Source organism: Melospiza melodia, chromosome 10 (assembly GCF_035770615.1).
Source record: "Melospiza melodia melodia isolate bMelMel2 chromosome 10, bMelMel2.pri, whole genome shotgun sequence".
NCBI classification, from domain to species: domain Eukaryota; kingdom Metazoa; phylum Chordata; class Aves; order Passeriformes; family Passerellidae; genus Melospiza; species Melospiza melodia.
The window spans coordinates 14,930,277-14,945,996 of record NC_086203.1 but is presented as its reverse complement, the minus strand read 5'-3'; the positions used below and the strand labels follow the sequence as shown (position 1 = coordinate 14,945,996).

The window sequence follows — 15,720 nt, the reverse complement described above, 5'->3', positions numbered from 1 at the left end:
CTTCCATTCAAAATCTTGATCAAGGTGGCCACTTCTTTGCCTTTCTCTCCCCAGTGTGAGATCTCTCCCATCTTGTGTGACAGTAGCCTATGGTCTCAGAGTGTGGGGATGGTTTCCTTGGTTCCTGTCTCAGTGGCACTTCAATTCCTGCATGTTGTGCTTTGCATCCTGAACAGAAGTGCAGCACTCATTTCTTCTACATGACAATTCAGATAGAATGTCCAGAGCTTTCTTCATGCTCTCATAATTTGAAGAGTGGAACAATGGCTTTTATGACAGAAGAGTCACCACCAGCTCCAAAGTGTCCATTGAAGGGCCATAACTATTAGAGAATATTTTGTTTCCTTCCACTTTTAAAAATAAGAGTTATGTGGAATTTCTCTCATGCATCTGACCCCTACAAGCTTTCATATTATCCCTACAGCAGAGTTGACTGTTGTGTTCTAAGATGGTTCAGTGAAAGCATTGAACTTGAATTAGTGTTCTTTTATTCTAGGTGTACCAATGAGAACGAATGGTGCCAGATCCACGAAAACATCATCCGCAAGTCCAGCACCAAGTACACAGCCCCCAGCTCCAACTATGGTAAATACCTCTGGGGCTTGTCAGAGCCACAGCTGAACATCTCTAGAAAACAGCTGATTATTTGTAGCAGAGAAATGCACTGAGATGTGAGGTTTTCCTTTGGTAGCTAATGACAGATAAATAGGGAAAGTAAAGCCTGTCTTATCTGTTTACCTCATGTAATGATGTATGCAGCTGCTAATTCAGAGATATCACTGCTCTCCCATTCCCAATGAAGCAGCTGATAGGGTACAGTTCAGCTTCATTACAGCCAGTTCTGCATTCATTACCAAGTGCCTGAATCATGCTGATGTCCAAGTACTGAATTTGTCTTAATTTTGCTTGTTTGCATATTGAGACAGTAGTGGAAAATGCAGTGCACAGTCCCATACAAGAGATTAAGCACAACAATAAGCAAATAAAACATTTTGCAGATATGGAATTTTACTGTATGTAAAGCTGGTTTCATTCCCTGCTGCTCCTCCTGCTACAGTTAAAGTTATCCACTAGTCATTATTAAAAGATCTTCCTAAATTCTTTGTAACTTTGAAAACTTGAGTAACATGTCTGAACTTCCAAATTTGCTCCACTCCTTTTATTCTGGAATTCTTAAAATTTATTTTCATTGGTTTGTTTTTTAATAGCAATCAAGGATATAAAATGAACAAGTTTTTCTGTAAGTGGCAAAAATAGTCAAGGCTGATTTCTAATGAACATGTCTCTTGTGTGCTGTGAAACCTTCTGTACACACGGACACCCTCATACATGGTATTCAAAGGGCTTGGATGTTTTCCATGCTTTCAGAGCCTGTGTTTTCCCTGCAGTGCTCTCCTGCCTACCCAGCTGGGCAGTTGCAAGTCCATGTTTTGGCAGCTTTTGAGTACATACATGCTGACAGTCCAGCTGGCTGGTTGGCCTTTCTTTTCCTTCATTTTAAGGCTTTATCCTCATTTTTTTCATCCCAGCTCCTAGAATTCATGAAATGTATACAATCTTCATGTAATCTGGGTATCTACTTATTTGCCAAATTTGTCTGAAGCCAAACAACAGGCTTGAAAATTATTTCAGGGGGAGAAGGCAGGAAGTGGGTGGGAGGTACATGATACTCCTGGTTTTGTTTCCCTGGTAACTTCTCTGAGAAAATGGTGACTAAATATTGGTCACAAAGCCCAGATATTGAGCCTAGGAAAGAGCCTGACTTTGGCTCATGCAAAAATGTGCATCCAAGGCAGGGTTTGGTTTGGTGTGTGTTCTGGGCAGTGAACAGAGAGGACAGAAAGAACTCTTGACCAAGTGACACTGAAGGAGATAAGGAATGTGGAAAATTGCTCTGTGCAGGTAATTCTCATGGATATGAGGAGCTGGTAGTGTGTGCTCAGCAGGTGAGACTGGGCTTCAGTGGCTGAGCTCAATCCTGGTATTCTTTCATATGGTAGTGCTGAACTTCATCATTTTACCAGTACACTCTCCTGTGTTGTAAATTAAAACCAGGTAGAGAAAACAGCTGGACTGAGATGAAGTGTGTAATTATTCCTAGCTCAGATGATCCACTGAATCACAGTGCTGGTTGCTGAAGTCAGTTTGGCCAGTTGGCACTCCTGAAACATGTTGAGGAACTGTTGGGAATTTCATTAAAATCATCAGCCCTCTATGAAGCAGTTAAAGAAATTAGTGGAACATATATACTTTGAGATTTACATTTTTTCATGGTATAAAGCAAAATTAAAGGTGCTTTAGAGATGTTCCAGAGCTTCGTGTGGTTGGTGCTCCCTCAGACAGAGGTGTTGTAACCTGCTGCATGTGAGGGAAAGAAATAATGGTACTTTCTGTACCTGAGACATGTCTGCAAAATTAAGTATTCTGACTGTTAGGAGTTGTATTTTAATATAATTCTGTGTGCTTAACTGATACCTTATAACAGTTTTGTTTCCTCCATTTCAATTTTCAAGTGCTCCAAGGGAGAAAAGAACTGTTTATAATTTGCATTAAATTAACTGTGGAGCAAAACATTCATTTACCTGCATGCTTTGCACACACAGAATCTAATTCTTAGGTCAGAAACAATGAACCTCTTTGGTTTTTTTTCCCAGGACTTATAATATCTCTTCAGCTTCTTCGTGGTGACATGGAGCAGATCCGAAGGGAAAACCCCATGATCTTTAACAGAGGTGTTTCTGTCACCAGGAAGCTGGGATTTCCTGATGTTATAATGCCAGGTAAGCAGAGCAGCTCCAAGCTGAAATATTGGTCATTCTTTTCTCCTGCTCTCCCAATCGAGTGCAACTGGGATGGACACTGTACTTGGGTGGGGTTTGTAACAGAGCTGTCCTATTTATCAGTAAATGCCAGATTTGGAGGGGCAAATGCTAAAGCATTGTCAGGAACAGACATTAGTGAGAGGTGTTAAAAACCCCACAACCCCTGCCAGTTAATATCCCTTTTTTACACTCAACATAGAGATGTTTCTTTTTAAATGCATGAAATTTCTTCTTCCCAACAATCCAAATCCTTGAAAAAATGAGTTTCCGCTTTACAACCTTGATGTTTTTGAGTTTGTGTGATCCTTTTGCAATGAGAAGCAGAGAAGGTGCAGGTCAGATTTTCCCTCTGGCCTCACAGAGCAGCTGGTCCATGCACTGTCTTGGCTGCAGCCCTGCTGTGCTTCCTCTGCTCCTCACCTCTGCAGCAGCAGCTGGAGATGCTTCTTGGCTTGGCAGCCCCAGCACAGGCAAGAGTTCATTTGAGAAGAGCCCAGAATGTGGGCAGTCATGCAGCCACATAAAACCTGATGTTACAGTGGCTTGGCTTTTGCAGTGTGCTAAGAAATGGGTTTGCTAATTAGTAGCATTTGAACTATTACTTCATTGCTGTGATGAGCAAGCCCAAGGATGACTTTACAGGCATGGGAGATTTGATGAAAGCATAATAGGAAAAGCATTAGATTTTATTACTCAAAAGGGTGCAGTGAGACAGCAGTACCAGAAGTACTTGTAGCCTCATTGTGGGAGCTCTTCAGAAACCACAATAAAATAGGGAGTAGGTGGGAAGCCTTTCTAGAAACTAAAGAGTCAAAGGATTCAGAACAACATGTGTATATTTACTAATGAGCTTGAAAATACTGGTAACAGAGCAGCAGAGGATGTGGGCTATAAAGCCAATTATAAGTTTTGGTTCTTAATGACCTCATAGCAGTTTCAGGCATAGCCTAAAGCAATCAAATAGGGAAAAGATGAATTATTGCAAGGTGATCTGCTGTAATTGAGATCACAGTTGGATGTGTCACATTTACACACCTGTGCAAGGGAATTGATTCTCCTGCAAGAACTGCTTGATCCTCCATTTCTGTGGCTAAAACTGTACCTCAGGTGGCTCAGGCCACTGAAACTGAAGGAACAGTTTTGTGTCCTCAGTGTTCCCTGAGTAACTTTTCTTTATTTTCTAGGCCCTGGCCCCTCTGCATGTGCACAGAGTGTCCCCAGTATTTCTGCTTTGGGACAGGGCTAGAGAGAACAGGTCAGCAGTGCTCATACAAAAAATGCTCCTGCCCTAAGCTTTTAAAATTCTCTGTTCACTGCAGCTAATCCAAATTTCCAGATTCTCTTTGTGAGAACCACACTTCTTTCTGGGGAAGACACTGGGGTTTTAAGATAGTAACCTTTTTGGAATTGGACTCACACATTTATACACACACACATACACATATATATATTTATATATATATTTATATATATATTTATATGCTCAAAATGCTGATGGATAGAAGCAAATGTGTGAAAGGATCACCATTCTGCTATTAAATGCTTCCTGCCTCTCTACAGGCTCTGGGCACAGAACTTCTCCTTGATTCCAGGTGTGCCACAAGAGGTTTTCATATATAGAGTTTAGATGCAAAGCTTTAGGCATTGTGGGAATAATGCTTCTATTTGTGAGGAAAGGCAGCTTGTACATGTCTGTAAACACCAAGGAAGAAAAGCAAAGCAGTTGAGGAAGTGTGAATCAACTTTCACTGTAGTTATAAATGAGGACATTGCCAGAGTAGAGAGGAGCTGTGAAGAGAGGGATAGTCATGAATGGGGCTCCCAAACAAAGGCTTTCACTATCTTGGGTATTCCCCAGAATAATGAAATCTCTGGAAAATGAGGAGATTGAAATGTAATGGAACTCCACTGATGCAGCAAACAGTGTTCAGTCTAATTACTAATCAGGGGTTTTTTTGGAACTCAAAGAATGTTTGATATGTTCAAGTGACAGCAGATATTTACCTGTTGTTTGCTTTTAACACACAGATCCAGTTGGGGCTGGAGTTTGCCTGACATCCAGGGTAGAACATTGGGGTTGTGATACCCTTCAGGTGGATTAGCACAGCTGCACGAGCAAGGAATGTCTGTCAATAGACTTTGTGCTTCTGTTTCTACAGCCAGGCTCAAACATTCTTCCTTAGCTTTATGAGTATTGTCTAAAGTTGGAAAATAATTCACTGGGGACACACCTGAGCAAAAAAGAGTAACAAAAACCCCTAACCAAAGACAGAAGCCTGTCATGCACATTAGCAGTTCTCAGCCATGTCTGCTGCTTTAATAGTCTTTGTCAAACTTGCTCTTCCTTGCTTTGCTTCAGGACTGTTTGTCATTAAACACAGGGTTTCCTCTTCCAGAAAACAGCACAGAAACTTCATGACTTGTGCTTTGCAAGTGGATACAGATTTTTCTGGACAGTGTGGTTTAAAAATGCTTTTTATGGATAAATTAATAAAGGCTATGTCACCTGGTACTTTAAAAAAAAAAAGTGATCATTCTGCTGAACCAAGAAACCTATTTTTAAAAAAGTAAATACCTCTAGTACTTCAACTTAATTTTATTGTCATAGGTTTGAATGGTTTAATTTTCTTTTTTAACAGGAAATCCTCTCACATCTTAACTATTAAAATTTTGTAGCTGTGTCTCATTACTGTTTTCCTATCCCTTTTTGTTTTCTAAACCTGTAGCATTAGCTCCCTGTATCACCCCTCTTTTTCTGTCCCTCACATAGGAAAAACATCAGTGGTAGCTGGTCATCATTGAGAAACAAAGTGAAACTGGTTCTTTATGGGTTTGTATCCTGCATGGTTATGCAGAACAAGTTTAATATTGTATAAAACAACCCTTCCTGCCTTCTTTTGTAAAGATAAAATGTTCTTTGTTTCCTACTGCGTTGTGATCTGACAAGGGCATCATAAAGACTTCAGTTATCTTTTTTGGCAAAATCAGAGGGGATTCAGTCAAACCAGCCTCCTGAAGAAGTTATGGTGGGGCTTTGTTCATTTGTGGTTTGTTTTTTTTATTTATTCCTTTTTTAAATTGCTCCTGGGTTTAAGGCCATGCATCTGATGGTGCCAATTTTACCTTTCCCAGAGCTGAGAGCAGTGAGGCCTGTGCTGCTCCTTGGGGATGGCAGCTGGGCTTTGTGCAGGACTTGCTGAGCAGAAATCTGTTGCACAGGCTTGGTGTTTGTCAGTCCCCCAAGGACATCCCTCCCTTGCCCATGTGCTGATAAGTATTCTGTCTTTTCCTTTGATCCTCTGATGAAAAGTGCATGCTTCATCTCCAACTCGTGAGTGATGTTTCTTTCTCTTTTTTCTCTCTCCTTGTCTTAATTTCCTGGCTTCTCTCCTGTTCCTTTCCCTTTATTCTCTCCCCTTTGTTTCTGATGCAGAGATGAAGATTGTTGGGTGTAAGTTTCTGTTTTTCTGTGTAATGTCTGCTTTTTGCTTGCTTTTTTCCCATTTTCATATCTTCCATGGAATGTTGGGATTGATAAAGACAGCGAATCATAACATCACAGGGAAACTCTGGTGACAGGGAGGTGGAGCCTTTGTCTCTCTTCATACCACAGGCTTTCAGGCAAATTTAGGAACTGTGACAGGTGAATCAGTAAGAAACAGGTGAGAAACATCTCAATATCTGTTCAGTCAACGAGCACAAAGTCATGGCAAAAATGCATTGAGGAAAGGACATGGTAAAATCCATCAGCCATTCTCAGAATGTTCATGGCAAGAGTGTTAATAAGACCAAAAGCCAATTTTGTAATGATTATCACCAGAAAGTATCTACAGGGAGAATAAAAAGTGTTATTGTCATAAATAAACTTGTGGGAATGGAAAATTGGTGGAGACAAAAAGCATTAAAAAACAACTTCCTACTACTGAGAGGCGACTATTCCAGGGAAATCACTGCATTTAAAAAGGGCATTGTATAAATTATTTTCTATACATAGAAGTCAAACAATAGGTAGCAAATAACCTAATAAGTATTGCTTGTCCCTTTTCTTTGAAACAATTGTGTTCTGCTCAGTGAAAGCTGAAGAAGCACACGGAGTTAAACTTGCATAATGCTCTCTTTAGAGAAAAAAAAGCTAATTTAATTTGCCATAGAGGCAGGAGATAAAAGCTTTGTTTCCCCTTGTTGCTGTAATATTGCTCACAATTATGTTAATAGTTGCTCCCTGTAACTATTTCAAGAATACAGGCCTTAAGAAAAGCCTGCTGCCTGGCTGGTGAAGGGCCAGAGAAATGAGCTGCTGGAAGGGATGGAATGTGGTCCCCAGAGTGGGACTGTGCCAGGAGTGCACTGGGAGAATGGGGGGGCTGCAGAGGGGTGGCACTGTTAAAGCCAGGAGGGTCACACAGTGGGGGGAACAAGTCCTGAGGGGCAGCCAGAAAGCAGGACAGGGTGCTGGAGACCCTTCCCAGTGACCCTCGGCCACTTTGTCCTTGTCCCTTTGGTTTGAGTGATGGGATGAGCACAAAGCTGCTCCCGTCAACCTCAGCTGTGCTGCAGCCCCTGCCCTTCACAGAAAGCTGTGTGCTTGCACTGGAGGCAGCTGCACCTCCAGCTGGGGGTGGAGTTCTCTTGTTTGAGATCAGGAACCCATCACTGCCCCCTCCAAAGCAGCAGCTCCTGGGAAGAGAGGGAATGCTTCCCATGCAGAGAGGGAGTGTGCAGGGTAATGGGAGAGGCTCAGCCAGGAGGCAGAGCAGTTCCCCTGCAGGGAGCTCAAACACACAGAGCCAGAACAAGTGATAGATAACACTGCACAAGAACACAAATCCTCTACACTTTATGCTTTGCTTCAAAGCCTTTCCTTGCTGGCCCAAGTCCTCAGTTGGAGCTGCTGTAACTTGACTCAGGTCAGTGGGGTGCTGCTGATGGGCTCTGGTTGTTCATTTATGGATGGGACATAAATGCACAGGTTTGGGTTTTCTTCAGAAGCCATTGTGGAAGATAGTCTGAATATCTTTCTTGCCCATTCACTCTTCTGTGAAGTGCCACTGTTTTTGAAGAGATGCCAAACCCAGAGGTGTTAGAGAGTCCAGCAGACAGTGCATCACAGTGTGGGGCCCTAAGTGAATAGGACCAGTGCAGCAATTTCATAAAAGCAGACCTAAACTCTCATATTCTGATATTTTTTCCCCCTTGGCTGCCTAAATTGTAAAAGACCAAACTTCCGCCTTAAAAAATCCAATATTCTCTGGATAAATAGCTATTTTAGTTACCTGAAACTAGACCTACACGTGCAGACTTCTGAGAGCTGCCACTTTTCCCCAGCTTGCAGGAGCATAGTACATGCCCACAAAGTCACAAGCTCAGAAAAAGAAGCTGTTAGAATTGAGAGACCAGAAATTTGTGTCTCTTTCTCCTGCAGAAACTTCTGTGAATTATGTACCCTTTTTTGATACAGTATTCTGCAGAAAACAGGGACCTTTCCTGTCTTGTGGCACCAAAATCTTTAGGCTCCCTGAATAAAAAGCATTTGATTGAATGCAGACAGTTCCTGTAAATTGTTACTATTTTGCAGTACAAGTGACTGGTCAGTCTTCCAGTGGAAAACCTACACACCTCTGTCAGGATAAACTCCCATTTCTTCTGCTGCAGACTGGACAAGGAGTGGCTGTTGGGCTGCTTTAGGTTATTAAGTCTTGAAAGTGGTAAATAAATATTTGGAAATCTTCCAGTACATTCCTTTGTACTGCAAGTGCAAAATCAATATTTGTCTCATGTAGCCTTTTCCACCACTCCCTTTTGCCCCCATTACCATGAAAATAATTTCAGGTCAATGCAAGTGAGCCCCCCCCAAGCTATAATTTATGATTTATAATTTAAACAGCTGTATGTTGGACATTGGGCCTCATAAATAGGATAAAACATACAAACAAAACCCCAATAAAGGTGAAGGGAATTTATAAAGAAAGAGCCCCAAAAAATATCAGAAGATGATTTTTTGATATTATCATGGAAAATACTGTCTTTCAAGGCAGTTGATCCAGAATTAATGTCAGTAACTATATGTGTATAAAATTGCATGGATTATGCTAAAAAGAAGTTTACTTTTGTTTTTAACTGGCAAACATTTGTAGAGAGATGGGTTTTGAAACAAATCCCGTTCTGAAAAATCTGAGGTTTTCATTTCATCCCTGACAGCCATCCAGCACAGAGACCTCAGCTTAAAATGACATCAGCAGGCTTTGCTCTATAAATACCCATGGCCCACTGGCCTTGTAGCAAGTTTTATTCCTCTTCTGATGGTGGGAGGCCACAGCTCACCCAGTTTTGTGTTCTGTGCTGCTGTTTGGGAAGGCCTGAGGCCTCTGTGTTCCAGGCTGAGGTCCCAGCCTGGCTGTCCCCCAGAATGCAGGATTTGCTGTCACAGGCACAGGGCTGTTGGTGCAGTCATCTGCATGACTGGTCTGACATCCTAAACAAGTTCATTGTTTGTGTCTCTGTCTCTTTGCAATGGAATCCATCTGGCCAAGCCCTGTGTGCCCAGGTTCCTGCCTGGGCAGGTCACAGTCAGTGGGGCTGGAGCTGCCCAGGCCCCTCCTGGTCCTGCTGATGCCACCGTGGGGCTGTCCTGTGCCAGGTGTCCCGTGCCTGCTGTCCCATGCCAGGTGTCCCTCAGTGTCCCGTGCCCACTGTCCCATGCCAGGTGTCCCTCAGTGTCCCATGCCCACTGTCCCTGCGTGCCCAGTCCCACGTGGGGCTGAGCTTTCTCTCTGGCCCTGCACACTCAGAGCAGAGGTTGCAATGAGCTGCTCTGTGCTCAAGCACTTGTTCTGGCTTCTGTGCCACCCACTGGGGTAGCAGAGCTCAAATCCCCCAAAACCACAAGCAAATGGAGAAAAACAAAGGGCTTGTGAGGCCTCAGGTCAACTCATATGCTAGGAAAAGGGGATTGCTCCTTGTAGGAAGGTGATTTCCACCAAAATAATCACCCTACCTGATGGTTAACTGCTTTTTGTCTTTGTTAGATGCATTTACTTCCTATTTTTACTGTATGTAGTGATCTTTTTTATTTCTTGAGGAGCCAATAGACAGTTTTTACAAGAGAAGATAGACTGTTGTATTTCACTATAACACATTTTCCCATCTTTTCCCTTAATTTTTATGCAAATCCACTGGTTTTAAGATCCCTCTACACCCCACCCCAAAGGCATTTTTTTTTTAATTAGTGGAGTAATATCCCTCCTGTTAAGCTTAATAGAAGATAAGATGCTATATATAACCAAATGCTGCCTTTAATTTAGGCTGGAAAATGATTTGCTATCTAACATTGGACTTTGTGTAGCCAGACTGCCTTCCAGAAAAGAGGTCACAAGTAGGGAGCTCCAAAATACTAATTATAGTGAGTACAATTAATTTCTATTAAGATTTACAGCATACAAATTGAAACTTTTTTCCTAATTGAGAAAGCCACTGAGAGAAAGGGATGGAGTCTGTTAAGCAGGAGAATTTTCAAAGCAAATGACTCAAACCGTATTTTGTGATGAATTTTGTATTTCTTTGCTATCCCTATAATCAGGATAGAGGTATCTCAGCTTGATTTTGATCCCCAAGATAATTTTCTCTGTTGTGGCCTGTGGCTTGTTGCATTTGATGCTGTGCCTTGTTAAGCCAAAGCAGATCCAATATCCCAGGTCTTTCCCCAAGCTCTTGCTGTCATCTTTTCCCTGTTGATGCCCCTGGCAGCTCAGCCTCTGGCTGGGAGGTGCTCCCAGCACTGACCCTGCAGGAGAGGGAGGCTCCTGGACAAAGGAGCAGATTCTGCACACAGATTGCCATTCACACAGAGCTCCCAGCAGGAAGCACTGACTGCAGCCACAGAGCTGGATTTTCCATGCTGAAAGAGTTGTCCTTATCTCCAGAAATAAAACTGAAAGCAAAGGCAGGACTGAGAGCATCTATTGTTTGTCCCTACAGTAGATTAAGGAAGAAGTTCTGTGGGGTTTTAGACTTCAGGAAGAATTTGAAGTGCTGCTTTGAGGGGCACAAAAGGATGTCCCTCAGTGCCTGAAAGCAAATGCTGCCTTATTTCATTGTGCTTCTGATTAATACAGAGATTTAACTGCATCAGTTTCTCCAAGTGGAAGAAGCCAGACATTGAAGGAGTCTTTGCTTTTTTTTCATTACTTCATTATTTAGTGTCTTGGGGCTGATTAGCAAAATACTTGCCTTGAAAGGGTTTGAATTTTTTTGTTTGGTTGGTTTTGGTATTTTTATATATTGCTCTTTAGTATGTTTGCCTTTCTGGCAAGTGGATAAAAAGAAATGTTAAGGGTGAACTATCATAAAATGGTGACAGTAACTCAATCTTACAGAAAAATAGGTGATACCTGCTGTCCTTTTGGTGTAGGCCTTAGAATTGAGCACATTAGTTTTGAAAGCAGCTTCCCAGATCAGATTCTAAAATAAAACCAAACCAAGTGAGCTAGAGTCTGTGAAAATCAGGATAACAAGATGCTGAGACACAAGCATTTCTATTTCTGAATATAGTAATTTGGTCTGAAAGCTCCTGAAAATGACGTAGTGAGAAGCTGGCAAGTGCTTCTGCCTGCTTTCATATAGCCATGCATATGGATACCAGAGGCCAGCCAAAAATCTAGCAAAAATTACATTTATAATTCCTTTCTAATCCATCTGAACTGAATTGCGATCAGGTTCCCAAAAAAGCTGCTTTTATTTTGTTGTTATGATAAAAGGAAATTACAAAAATACAGAAAATGCTTGAAAGGCTAACTGAACATAATGTTATTCTGATCATCACAAAAATATTATTTTTCATAAAATTTCTTGCAAATAGGAAGTCTGAAGCTAAGGATGTTTTGTCAGGCTCAGTCTGACACTTCCAGCTCAGCTAACAAGGCACAGTATAGCAGCATAGAGGTTTTTTTCCCTTCCTCACTTACATAATTAAAACCAGTCTTGATCCTGAGTTCACATTATTAAAGGCATTACTAACAATGGTCTGGTTTGATGCACTGATATTAAACTGTTCATCCTTATTAACAATTAACTTGCTTGGAATGATTTGGGCATCAGCCATCTTCTTGCAGAACACAAAGAACGATGTGAGAATGGAACTGGGACAGCCCCGGGTTCCCTGTGGAGTTTAAGGCTGTGGCTCCCTCTGTCCCTGCAGGTGACATCAGGAATGACCTGTACCTGACCCTGGAGAAGGGGGACTTTGAGAGGGGTGGCAAAAGTGTGCAGAAGAACATCGAGGTGACCATGTACGTGCTCTATGCTGATGGAGAAATCCTGAAGGTGAGTGCTCCTTTCCCTGAGACCTCAGGTGCTCCCTGCAGGGCAGAGTCTCTGATGCAAGGGAAGAGTTAAAATAAAACTGGCTCTCTGTCTATATTTTTTTATTATGAAGTTTGTAAGCTCTGTATTATGGTCAGTTATAAATCTGTAAGGATTTGGAGCACTTGCCTTATATGGGGATAGAAGACTTGGAGAAAATACTCATAAACTGAAAAGCCTGTGTGATTTCCAAATGTGATGTCAGTGGCTAAAGTAAAAAAATTTAGAGTAACTGTAATCAGAACTAAGGAGTATAGGCATATCTAAAATTAAATAATGTGTGTCATACACATTCAAACACAATGAAATGTGATTCCAAGGGAGACTTCTAAATCTGAGTTGTTGGGTTACAGTACTGAATGTAGTTCTGGAAAATAACTTGAATAAAATTTCACCCTGGGTTGGCTCCATTCCAGCTGGGAATGGGGATTGTTTATGTTTCCTGTTTTACCTCCTCTGTTCTTTCAGTTTTATTGAAGAGAAGGAGGTGGGTGGGAGGTTGTGAATCTAGAGAAGTAAACAGGAAGTATTTCAGCATGAGCAGCTATCAGAAATAACTTCCCCCTACCTTTTCTTTTACCTCCACTGCAATAAAATGGGCTTTGTAGCCATTACTGTGGAGAATCTAACACCTAGAAGTGTGTAGGAATACATTGCCACAGTCTTCTGGTTTTAATTGAAAGGAGAGCTTTCATTACTACAACTGCTTATGGTTTCATTAAATGTGAAGTGTATTTCTTGCAAAGAACTCGTTTGTGCTCAGAGCTGCTGCAGGAAGATCAGATTCCTTTTCTGCCTAAGCTTTTCAAACTGAGTTGCAAAGTTTTAATCATCACTTGATTTCAGTCTGCCACGGACAAAGAGAAGTTCCTCAAACTGCAATATCAGCATCTTCAAATGCTAACACATAATGGTCCCTAATGATTACATACAAAAGCCAGATCATTTCTAGTCATTATCAGTCTTAACTTGGGTGATTTTGGTTGGAGTGGTCATTCACAGAGATGAAGTTGGTTTTTCATTGTCTTTGCCTGTTATTACTATTGGAAGTACATGGAGGCTTTACATGGCAGAGTGGGACAGGCATGGCACAAACATTGGAAAGGATGGTCAGTCCAGTTAGAAAAAGATCAGGTGAACAGATTGTCCTGAGAAGCTGTGGCTGCCCCATCCCTGGGAGTGCTCAAGGCCAGGAACTCTGAGCAACCTGGTCTGGTGGAAAGTGTCCCTGCCCATGGCAGGGGTTTGGAACAAGATGAGCTTTAAAGTCCTTTTCAACACAAACCATTCTAGTATTTGCCATAAAGGAGAGACTTTATATAGAAAGGATCTTTGTGTGGTTTTAAAATTTAGATCACATTTAAAAGAAACTCTCTGTCCCAGTTTTTATGGTATTGCTCCTCTGTACAGTTGCAGTCAGAGCAGCAAAGACACTTGGTTTGTGTCTGGGAGATCTTTGGTTCCTGGTGTTCAATGATGCCTGTGAATGTGGGCAGGACCCTGAAAGTTCATGGACCCTGGAGCACTGGCTGCTGCTCCTGTCTGCAGTACCCTCCACCATCCCTGCCCCGTGGCCCTTCTGGAGCAGAGCTGCCAACAGAGGCACTGTGTGCAGAGTTACACAGGATGGGGGAAGTGGCCAGAGTTTTGATCTGATATTAGAGTAAAATCTTTAACCTTGTCCCAACGAGCAGCACAACCCAAATCTGAATTGTGCCTTTGTGAAGCCTTTAGCAGAACCATGCACAGCATTAATGAGAACTTTCTCAGCTCCTCATTGCTGCTGAGTGTATCTTGATCCAGAAATAGTCCTATTGAAAGGAGTGAAATTACCTCCAGAATGTAGTGCTGTTGTTAGAATTGAAATGAAAATGAGTATTTCCTTCTCAAAATGGTCTTACTCAATTGTTAGTATCTTTCAATATAGTCTGAAAAATTAAAAAAAAAAATCCTTTGACACATTTCTCACTTGTTTCTTCTTTCTATTCCAGTAGCAGGAATAGCCTATGAATTCTAAGGCACACCTTTAACAATAGAGATTTCCTGATTGGTTTTCTAGTTTAGCTTCCCTTCCCTGCCTCTGCCCTCTAATTCCTCTGCATATTTGGGTCTCAGGGTCACCAGGTGTCTGGAGATTAGTCTGATGTTTGTATTTTGCAGATCACAATTTAGAATTAAAGATTTACCAGTCTGCCCTCCTCAGACAATGACTGTAGTATAACTGCATGGGAACTAAGTTAACAACCAGAAGGAGAGATTATTGATTTATTTGAAGTTCACAGCATGCAACTGCATTCAAAGACTGGCAGTTTGTCAGCCAGAGCAGGTGGCTTCTTGATGGGACAAAAAAAGCTCACATTAAAATTTGAATTTTTACTGTACCTTGTAGAGAAAATAGAAATACTGTTTTGTTTGCTCCTATGAGCCTGATGCAGAATGAGGTTTTGGAATTGCTGTGTTGAAGCCCAGCCATTTATTCTTGTTACAGAATAGAACTGGAATCTTAGAGGTGTTTTGGGTTGCAGTACTGGCACTGCTCTCTACTAACCTGTTGTTATCTGCAACACATAATTTTTAATTTTAAAAATTCTTAATTAAAAAAATGTGGGCTTGTGACTCATCCCATGTGGTGGCTGAGGATTATTTGAGAGGACTGAGCTGAGTGAGTTCAGCCTTCAGTCACTCAGTTTGGATCAGAGCCTTTGCAGTGAGTCCCTGTCAACATAGGCTGTCCTTGCATTGAATCCCAGAATTCCAGAGAGCATTTCTTCCCTTTTGGGCTCCTTCACAAATTCTTAACTTTCTCAAAGCCAGCACATTATTGCCAGGGGTTGAACTAACTGAGTCTGGTTAATGGGGTGTTCTTGACTGGGCAGTCAGATGGTTACAGATTTAAAAAAATCAACATTTCTGGTGTTTTCTTGGGTTAAAATTTATAGACACCTTGGGGAAATGACCAGTAGCAGTTCTTGTCATCATATTGTTCCATGGGGGGTTTTTACATCAGAATTTATATTCCATGTGTTATTCTTGATCTGCTTAGCTTGTTTCTTCCTGGATTCATTATCCTTGGACATGCTAAAACTGAAGAATCTCCAAGCTGTCTTTTTTCTGCTTGGTTTTGAGAGATGTTGTATCTCCTGCATCTCTTTGTCAGTGCTGGGTCTAGAGCATGGGTTAGTGCTCATATATAAAAAAATGTGCTACCTGTTCCATGTCTTCATCACAAAGGACCTTTTACTGTCCTTTTTTCAAGACTTCATTTTTTTTTATTTTCTGAACAATATGAGTTCATGTTTTTCTTCATCTGTATTATTGTGAAGGCACAGATTGGGCAAGATCTCTGAGTTTGTTATGTCTGAAGGCAGAAATTTAGATCTAACTATGTTTTTAGTGATGAGTGTTAACACAGAAATTCTTTGCTTACCACTGAGGAAGTAACTTGATTAGAAGTTTCTGGGATAGTTGGTGAGGCTGGATAGTTGTAGTTTTGAAAGATGAATATTTGTAAAGAGCTTGGAAAGGTCACTTATCACTTCTG

At 41.5% G+C, this 15,720-nt stretch overlaps 1 protein-coding gene across 13 annotated transcripts in view; it reads left to right on the top strand.

Annotated features, from left to right (window-relative positions):
- The window catches only part of DOCK3 (dedicator of cytokinesis 3), a 186,717-nt gene that overhangs the window by 104,724 nt on the left and 66,273 nt on the right, over positions 1-15,720 (top strand). For 8 of the 13 annotated variants that reach the window (XM_063164496.1, XM_063164494.1, XM_063164500.1 and 5 more), the window contains exons 13-16: positions 497-585; positions 2,655-2,780; positions 6,256-6,273; positions 12,016-12,140. In XM_063164496.1, the coding sequence (XP_063020566.1) occupies positions 497-585; positions 2,655-2,780; positions 6,256-6,273; positions 12,016-12,140 (358 nt within the window). The remainder of the gene's footprint in view (positions 1-496; positions 586-2,654; positions 2,781-6,255; positions 6,274-12,015; positions 12,141-15,720) is intronic. The other 5 variants (XM_063164504.1, XM_063164497.1, XM_063164503.1 and 2 more) reach the window with 1 other exon arrangement.